Source organism: Buceros rhinoceros, unplaced genomic scaffold, assembly GCF_000710305.1.
Source record: "Buceros rhinoceros silvestris isolate BGI_N320 unplaced genomic scaffold, ASM71030v1 scaffold379, whole genome shotgun sequence".
NCBI classification, from domain to species: Eukaryota; Metazoa; Chordata; class Aves; order Bucerotiformes; family Bucerotidae; genus Buceros; species Buceros rhinoceros.
This window is the reverse complement of record NW_010429519.1, coordinates 39,977-49,837: the sequence shown is the minus strand read 5'-3', so window position 1 is coordinate 49,837 and position 9,861 is coordinate 39,977. Positions and strand designations below refer to the sequence as shown.

General features: G+C 41.6%; 1 protein-coding gene across 1 annotated transcript in view; it reads left to right on the top strand.

Moving 5' to 3' along the window:
• Positions 1–371: 371 nt before the first annotated feature.
• SLC9A8 (solute carrier family 9, subfamily A (NHE8, cation proton antiporter 8), member 8) overlaps positions 372–9,861 on the top strand; it is a gene marked incomplete at its 5' end in the record, with an annotated part of 27,491 nt that continues 18,001 nt past the window's right edge. The window contains 3 exons of the mRNA XM_010142647.1: positions 372–579; positions 4,719–4,799; positions 9,650–9,708. Of these exons, the coding sequence (XP_010140949.1) occupies positions 372–579; positions 4,719–4,799; positions 9,650–9,708 (348 nt within the window). The remainder of the gene's footprint in view (positions 580–4,718; positions 4,800–9,649; positions 9,709–9,861) is intronic.

The following is a 9,861-nucleotide window of genomic DNA, read 5'->3' as shown; positions in this document are numbered from 1 at the left end:
TGGAGCGGCCCTGCGCGGATGGGAGGGCGAGAGGGAGCTGGCAAACGCAGCCGCTGCGGGTGCCGTTGGTCTGACACAGCGGGGTTGTTACACTCGACAGGCTAAGTGGGCTAGTTCATTCTGTCTGCGTCAGGTTTTCACCTGCATCCCCAGCTGCAGTGCAGAGTGGTTTGTGTCTGCAGTGCGTGAAGGATCTCAGCAATAACCAGCCTCATGAATCCGAGCTTCCAGTATTTGTCTGTGATCAGAGACCACTTTTAAAAGCAACCTTAACGTGTTAATCACTAGTACAAATTCAGTATGATCTGGTAGTTGCTTCATGCGTGCATGTCGTTAGTAAGACAAGTCTTTATCATGCTGCTCCCATCCAGTATAATCACGTGTTCTATTATCCTGACAGGTCTGCAGATGCCACCCATGAAGTCATCAATGTCACCCTCCACACTACACTGGCTGCTACTACCAAACTGGTGGTACCTACACCTGCTAAACCTATCCTTCCAGTTCAGACTGGAGTCCAAGCACAGCAAGAGGAGCAATCTAGCGGCATGACGATTTTTTTTAGTCTTCTTGTTTTAGGTGAATAATGAACTGAAAATCTTTTAATCTCTGTTAATCATACTCTATCCGAGGACGCAGGCCAGCTTTCAAAATCATAGCAATTTAGTTCTCCTCTGGATTTCTCTCTATGGAGTATTTTACAGGCACAGAGATGTAGAAAGTTGGGTATGTAACTGCCTGAACCTCCCGAACCTGTGAAAGCTGAGGAACACTGCAAGCCTTTTCACCATGATCTCAAAGTGCAGACATCATGTTTACTTACCTTCACTTTCTTTACCGAGCAGGTGGCATGCGATCGTGTACTAAACAGTCGCTGTCAGAATACTGCAGGGTGCCTGCAGCTGGCTGTGAGGACAGTGTCCTAGACAGATGTCAGTTTAACTGCTTCTAGCACTGCTGCACTGCGCTCAGATATTTTGTTATATCAGCCCGTAGACGGCAGTCACATTTACATGCTCAAGCACCAAAGTTCAGTGTCTGTTCTTCTGTCTCTCCTTTTCTTACATTCCTGCAAGACTGTGATGATAACATGCCGCTTGCCATAATTATATTAGCTTTGTTGTCCATATATAGGTGTTCTGAATGGCAGATGCGTGCTCTGCTCTGTAAGTCTGGGCCATTACCTTTGGTAGAGTGTAGAATATCTCACCATCTGCTTAGAGCAATGCTGTAGTCAAAACCTCCATGGAGGGTTAAGTGTTTGTCTGTTTTCCTGTGTGTGTTTGTGTGCTTGGTTCCTCCAAAGCACAGTACACTGAGAAGCTTTTGTGACAGATGGGTCACCTAACCTTCTAACTGGCTATTCTTTTCAGAAGCAAATGGAGAAAACAATAGGTATGGAATTGACTGCAATGCAGAAACTTATGCAATCATTTGGGTTTAAAAAATAAAATTTTGTCACCTATAAATAATTGTTATTAAGTGCAACAAAAAGTAGAAGGCTCCTGCTTGTTTCTAAAGCATCAGTTTGTCTTGGAGGAGGGTTAAGGTTTTCCCAGAGGTCAATAACATACTAGAGCTTGAACAGAAACGAAAGATGAAGGCAAAATTCAGTAGATCAGAAAACTTTTAAGATGAAAATAAAATTTCTGAAAATGTGTGTCTTACAGATTTTAGAAGGGCCACTCATAGTAAAATTGTATTACTAGGGCTTCAGAACAGCACTATGACTTTTTGGCTGTGTTCAAGCCTATTTATGCCAGTCTGATAATTTAATGGACCTTAAAAGCATCACCCTCAGGACAGAAGAGTTCCCTGAACAAAGTAAAGCCAGTACAAAGGCTTATTGTTCATAGTTATCCCGTTCATAATCTCTGATTTAAGAGTGTAGGAAAGGTGGAAATGATTGTGTGTACCATACTCATATGGAGTGTGGTATCTGGATGTTGTGACCTTAAAAGGGCCTTTAAAATGTTCCAAATGGAATAGACACAGAAGCAGGTCTGTTCTGAGCGGTGTTGTGTCAAAGCCAAGCTCCAAATTAAAAGTGCCTGATGTGGCTTGAGTTGGTCTCCAACCCCAGATTTCTATGGCTTATCTGTTCAAACAGCACTTCCTTTTCAAAGATGTGCCTCTCTTCTGCCACATTCCCGTGACCCATGAATTTCCTTCTGTTATGTTATATGCTTTTACTCTGCTCTTCCTTGAGGCAACACTCAAATGTTCTCGTAGCCCGTCCAGAATGCTGCTTTTTCTAGCCTTATGCCTGATGGTTACACTCGTGATTCGTGCAAGTGCCTGGAGCAGATGTTGTGCTGCCAGATAAAACTGAGTGTTGTCACACAAGGAACGGGTGACCAACAGCTGAAGAATATAGCAGGCTACCATAATATTTATGGTGGTAGGAGTTACTTCTTCAGACTGTGGTTGCTTTTTGCTTTTTGGCAATAAATGTTTGAGGTACGTGATGAAGCTGTTGCTTCCGTAGTGTGTGTGGCAGTTGCTGGGCAAATGTCCAAGCTGCTTTTTCGTCAGCTTCTGAACTGCTGCAGTGTCTAGTTCAGCATTTTAAAGTAAACACCAGTTGGAGTCAGCATTAAAGTATTGTACTGTGAACTTGGGTATTTTGGGAACTGATTGATCACTATCCTAAAGACTGGTGGAGTGGAAGTGGGGTAAAGAGGTGGGGAAGGGAGTCATTCTTCATGAATGGAGCCATCCCGGCTCATCACTCCGAACCCACAGCTTTGGCTCTGAACAAATGATATGCCAGAAACTGAGCAAATATTCCTGTTTTTCATGAGTCTTTCCTAGTTCATAAGCCCATCCATCTCTTCATGTGCGCATCAGTGAAATGCTCTCCCTGTTGTGTATGAACTGGGTGTACGAGACACCAAGCGGCAGATTGCAGGCATCAGTGTGGTACCCATTCCTTACTGGAGTTCCCACGGGAGAGGAGGAGGATGAAAAGTACCTGTATTTATGAGATTTGTGGTTCTCTCTCATGACACTGCATAGTAAATACAGATCATGTAGACCCTGGTAGCTCACAGGTGGTGGGATCCAGCAAACCCTGCCAGTGCTCAGAACTTCCTGTGGGCCATTCTGCACCTTTTCAGGCTGTAACTGAAAGCGCTCTGCTGAGCCATCTGCACATGGCTGCTGGGGGTTTCGGTAACTAGAAGGAGCTGTTAAACCAAGTCACTGAGCGGTTCCAAGAAGCTTGTTGGTTCCCAGCGTGCTGTTGTAGCATGGCCTGGCTCTGTGCTGCCCACACTGAAACAGTGTGAGAGTCACAGGCACTTACATGGCACAGAGTAAGGAGGATGGAGACTCCCACTGCAGTTACGACCAGGTTTGCCAAATATGCCGTATTTGGCAGCGGTCCCTGCTGCCATTACCAGGCCACCGGTTGATTCCAGTGTGTTAAATGTGATTGACTTCTCTTGAGCTTCGGTTTCTGACAAAACATGAGCAGTGATACTGCCGATATCCCCGGGCGCTGCGGAATGATTTGTTAGTTAGCAGAGTGAAATACATGTGGCACAGACATGCAGGGCAGATATTGTTTCTTGGTTTGACCCTTTGTTGAACTAAATTAAAATGGGAGAAGAATTGTGGTAGTTTCAATGTGGAGAATATTCAGATCCAACTTGTTAGGGAATTTAATAATCCAGGGTAATTGATTCTTATAGATAAGTTTCCTGTCTGCAGTAGTTCTAAAAGAAGCAAGTGGTGTCTTGCAACCATATCCTCGGATGGCACCCAGGTCTGCTCTAGGTCCTTTGTAACTTGCCTTCACCATTGGCATAGAGGCTGTGATGGGATTTTCACATTACTGTACCCTTCGTTTTTGTTGTGAGACATAGATGTTCTCTCTGCTGGGTGAAATACATTACTAGAGGAGAACACGGAATCTTTAAGAACACTAAGTTAATGTTGCATCAGATTTAAATTCTAATTTTTTCTTAACTTCAAGCCAAATCTGTTTTGTGTTTTTCTACACCGGTCCTTTCCCCTTACTAGTTTAACTTGGAGCAATGCTCGGCAGTAAGTGCTCTTGCTGATCTGGAGAAGAATTTGGCTGATGCTTGTTATGAGAAGCAGCATATTTAAACGGCATATTTAAACCCATTCTGCAACCTTAGAGCCCCTCTGAAAGGGAGTTGCAGAGCTGTGGAGCCAGGCTCTTCTGAGGGATGCAGAAGGACAAGAAGCACCAGTCACAGCTTGCAACAGAGGAGGTGCGATGAGAGAGCCCTTCCGGTGTAATTTTTTCTGATTCTGTGATTATCCGTTTGGGTAGAGCCCATCTGCTCAGAGGGACTCTGATGTGAAAGGGTGTAGCTTTGAAATGGTAACTGAGGTCATGTGTTCACGTATGTTTTATTTCAAAAATATGAAATATTTACCAAAAACTTCAATAGAACGGTGCCGTCTAACTGACATTTTTTTGCAGCTACTGTTCAGTGAGGGTTTTCTTGTAAGCTGAATCAGGCTCTCGAAGTAGTAATTTTTAGAAGATAGGTTTAAGTCCTAAAACTTGCTTTAGTTATTTTCTGTCGTTTGCAGGTCCATTTACATGCTGGGATTTAGTTACTTGCATTAGTAGATTTCTACTAAATCATTAGGAGTTTTGCTGTGTGTATACTACTTAAAAGTATATTTTATTCTTTTATAACACTTCTAAATCTACAATTTTTTTTTTCACTTCACAGCTATCTGCATCATATTGGTGCATTTACTGATAAAATACCGACTTCATTTTTTACCGGAGAGTGTGGCTGTAGTTTCTTTAGGTGAGTAACCGTGACATTTTAGTATTGATTTGATGTTAATTCAGGGACTCTCGGTAGTCAGTACTTGAAATGATGTCATAGAAAAATGCAGCAAACTGGATGCAAACAAGTAGTTCATAGTTAAATTCATGAAAGAAGTCAAGAAATGAGCGTATGTGCAGAGACTGACCCAGTAAAATGACACATACAGGCACGATAGGGATGTCACTAAGTACTTTAGCAGCTTCCTCTATTTTTGCATCTGTGCTGTAGGACAAGATACTACAGCACTCCCTGGCAGCGAGACTCAGACTCTGCCCTTCCCTTTGAAGTGGAGCCTGTGTTTGTATTCATTTTGGTAGAGTTAGGGCTGTATATGTGATTCTAATCTAGCTGGGAACTGTACTTGTATCCTGAAAACTTGCCTGGACTACCAGATGCTTAACAATCCCTGTAGAACCATGACAAGAGCTATGACTTGAGCTATAAGAATGCAACCTGTAATGAAGATTAAGTGCTTGCTTAGTTGGAATTAAATTTGGAGTATTCCTAAGCCTGTAGTTTTACGTTAGGGTAATTTCATTTATTTGTATGATGTAGCTCCTGATTTGTAAATGTGTAAATGAGGAGGAAATCAGGGCAAATACCAAATACTTTTATTATTTTCTCTGCATACTGTCTAACATAATGTTTAAAGAACCTGGTCTAACTAATCCCACCAACTGTTTTTCAGCTGTCTTCTAACTTATTTACAAGAAACTGTGATATTTTTGCTTCTGTTACTAGTGACACTTTCACTGACAACTGTTCTAAAAATAAAACAAAAAGAGAAAGATGCATAGCTGTAATCCTAATGTAGTGTGGAGGAGTTGAATACTTGTTGAGCAGGTAGATTTTTTACTTTCTCCTGGGCTTTGCTAGTACCTTCTTCTGTCATATTTCTTAACTGTATTTTCACACAGTCTGTCAAGAGAAAGGCGCTTGTCAGTACCTTGTGCTTTCTGGAAAACAGGGATCTTCTTGCATCTTGGGTGCTAGATTGAGAAAATCTTAGAGCTGCTACTTAGAACGAAAAACAAATTTTCCTGCAGGCATGACTCCCTGAATTTGTCAGTAACTACTTGATGCAGACCACATCACATCACTAGTACAGTAGAAGGTGTTGAAGCTTCGAGAGATTCACTTACAAGGCTCTTAGAGTTTGACTTTTGATACTTCTGTGCAGCTGAAAAACAAACAGCTGTAAGAAATCTGTTACGGTGCTGGTATGGACTTCCTGGGTATTGCACGCACAGCTCATCTCTACAGGAGCAGCAAGCACCAGACTTTTGTGTTTTCAGGCTTCTGTGTACCATAGTATGACAGACAAAGATCAGAGCTGCTGCAGAACATTCTGGCTGCCTTTGTCTTCTGCGAACCATGCAGTGTTTGATTCACTATTGACACACTTCTCTTCCCTTCCCTTACGTTATGGCCGTGGACAGGTGAGATGTCTGGTGTAGTGTATCTACCAGTGTCTTGAAAGGTTCCAGAAGGGTGTTACTATCCCTTCAGTATTTTTCCACTGTACACAAAAATCCAGCTGGAAAATAATAATTTGACTTCTGATCAGGTTGGTTACCATTGGTATTAAATAGCTAGTCTAAGTTTAAGCATGATCCCGATTTAAAATGCAGCAGTATATTGATTGCTCTTGCTGGCCTAGTTTTGGATTTTCTTTACTCTCATTCCTCATATTTGGCCCCAAGCCAACTCCTGGGCGGTGCTGAGCTGCAGGGTTAGGCAAGCTTGCGTCACTGCTTCTGCTGAGAGCAGCAGAGGCACAGGCTTTCCTCTCTCCCTGTTTCTTGCTCTTGGCATCTCAGCAGCGGACAAAGATTTTAGCTGTGCTAGTTTGTTTTGTGCCCCTGTCAGTCCCCACAAAAGCTCGTTCATGAAACTGCTGTTTTCTTGCAGGGCTGTCCCTGCTACTCAAGATGGGTAAGAAGCAGCAGCAGTGCATCTCTTGTATTTTCACTTGGAGGAAACTTGCAGTTTGGTTTTTGGTGTGAACACAGCGTAGCCATAGTCTGGCACCCAAACCACACGAGACGATACCAGCAAATGCAGTTCCACCTAGTGTTACACCCAGTAGCAACCCAGCTAACAGATGTCCTGTGTCACTTAAGCCTTATTTATTTCATGTATTGACTCAGTCATTTTTAAACTACCGTCAGCTCTGTTGACAGGATGCGGCATCTGTAAAATCATTGGAATTGCCAGCTAATTGCTGGTCAGTGAACCTCTGTTACTGGTAATGATCTACACAGCAACAGGAGCGCAGCTTCAGTTTCAAGTATCCAGTTTTGCTAGCAGTGCCAGAAATGAGGTCTGTCCCATTTGGATTTGTAAATTAAGCAAATGTCCTCAGGCAGTTATTGAAGGCTAATAAATATGGCAGCAGAGAAATATGATTTTTACAACTGATTTTCCTCCCATTATCTAAGCTGCCTGGAAGCTTCTAGTTTACAATTTCTAGTGTGTGTTACTTTCCTGGTGGACGGAGCAGGAGTGCATTCTTTAAGGCTGGCTTTCGATCTTTGTCCTTAAAAGTTACTAGAATTTTGTTGGTAAAAATAGTTGCCAGAAAAGTTTTTCTCTTTGATTTGTTACTGAGTTTTAACACGTTCTCAGGAAACATAAAGGTTGGTCGTAATATGAAAAATCCTATAATGTTTTCAAAAGAATGAAGCTTAGATTAACGCTGACAGACTTGGCTTTCCAGATAGCCCTTGACAAAACTGATCTACCTGATTTAATAGATGGAACCAGCTGAACAAAACCTGCATTCATTAATCTACTAATAAAAGAAGAGTAGTTTGGAAAGATGCGTGGGATGGGTTTTAAAAACCAGCATCAAAGTTTGACTCTGCTGTTAAACTGTCTTGGTGGTGCATTTCTTGCAGCTCTTGTTATAACTTTGCTCAGCACAGTCGTAGGTTAGTAGTGCTGTGTGTGGTATGCAGCTAGAAGTAACTTGTGCTGTGTAAAGGTGTAAGTTGTACGACTCGGACTCCTCCGTTCCTCAACCTCTGCGGTTGCCTTACGTTTATATGATTGTTCATTTAGCCTTTGATCTCATGAAAGGACCTCATCTGTCCGTGACACTGTTGTTAGAGTCAGTTTGTGATTAGCTCTTCCTCTAAAAAAGAAACTGAGACCAGCCTTTGACTTAAGCCCCCTGAGCTCATAGGATCGGGATGTCCAGCTCGTAGCCCACAGGCCACGGTTGGCCCATTCACAGGGCTCCAATTTCACAAAGGTGCACTGCAGCACTTCCATGTCAGCAAAAGTGAGTTAGGGGATTCTTTTTTATTTTAAATCCCCTCTAATCATAGTTTTATGTGAGGACTCTCCATACTAACTCATAAAATACTGGAAGTTCACTTCCTGAAGTTTGCGCCTTCAGATGTATAGGCTCTGGTTGTTGTGGTTTGTTTTTCCCCACAAAAACTTCTTGTTATGTGATGCAAGTACCAACTGTACCAGCTGAAGACCATGTTGCTGCTCTTTACACAAAATTAGAAATGTTCTAGTCCTTGGCTTCTGACGCTGCCTCGACCCCAGAATGGGAAGCTGACGGTTAGTACCGAGACCTGTGCTTATATGGCATGTGAGAGGCTGTATCTGCGTTCTGTCTTCCTTCAAAGAGCAGCAGAGCTCTGATGTGTTGCTCTTCCTTTCCATATAAACCATTTGATGGAGGAATTATTTCTACCCTCTGGGACAAAGTCCTTCACATAATTGTGTATGCAAAAAGGCTTAAGCCTCATGGCTTTGTGAGTATGACACATCCATCAGGAGTAATCCATGTGATGCTGTTTGTAAGACTCTTTAGATAGCTACAGTGTGAGAGGATGAAAACACATGAGTTACAGGAACGCAGTCTTTAAGCTTCTCAGCCACTTTTTAGCTTTCAGTCAGTGTATTTCACTTCTGCATCCCAGTGTTTGACTATTAAGTCTCCATTCTGTAAATAATAAAACACAACTATGCAAAAACACAGAACTGGAATCTGACTAAAGACAAATTCCTCATATCTCCTTCAAAGCAGTTAGTGACAGTTTGTGAATTATCCTCATAACTTCCAGAAGAAATCTTGTTAGTTTGGAGTTGTCTGTCTTCTCTGTTTGAAGATATGTAGGAGAAGAGAGCACGATAACCTTTAGCAGTTGAGTTTAGAGTGTCCTTGATAAAATTATTTTATACTCAAAACAGTGTTTCTACATGACTTAAAAGATCTGCAAGAAATTTGGGAAATACTTCTGACAGTGTCTCCACCCTGATCAGAATTTTTTGCCTACTTCATTGCCAGTAAGAGCAATGATTTCATTGAAAGAAAATTCACTCTGGAGAAGCCTGATTTCACTTAAGCTGGGTGAACTCTGCAAATAGCATTGAAGTGACATGAAGGTTTTGTGCTGTCACACAGGTATCTAACTCCTCATTTTTTAAAAAACTTCCTGATTTTTTAACAAAAATGTGGAATTTTATTTGAATGCAGCTTAGATGAAAAGCATTTTTGAGTAGTTAAACCTGTTTCCCTTATGAACCCCTGAGCACCGCGCTCTCAGTGTGGGTGTTCAGTATTTGGACATGTCAGTGGCAACCTTTTGTGTGGGGAAGCTGTGTAATTACATGGTTTATTGGAAACTGTCATATCGGACTCAGAAACACTTTGTGGTTTTGTGCTTTAGGAATGAAAGATTTTCTGCTTTATGTTTTGCCTTGTTTTCTCTTTTAAAACTTTGTTGACTGAGTCGATAAATGTTTAATGGAAACAGTGATGTGTTCTGTGAGTATTTCAGAAATGTTATCTCATTCTCTCCTAGGTATCCTTATGGGAGCTTTTATAAAAATCATAGAGGCTCAAAAGCTGGCCAACTGGAAGGTATATTTGAGGCAATTTTTAATTATAGAACAATCCTTAAATGTTTAGAATAAGAATGTTTATAATGTTAGTTTCTTTAGATGTAAATTCAAAAAACTTATGTACATTATGCTTGGTGCCAAAGTTTGGGGGTTAAATAATAATACAACTGAT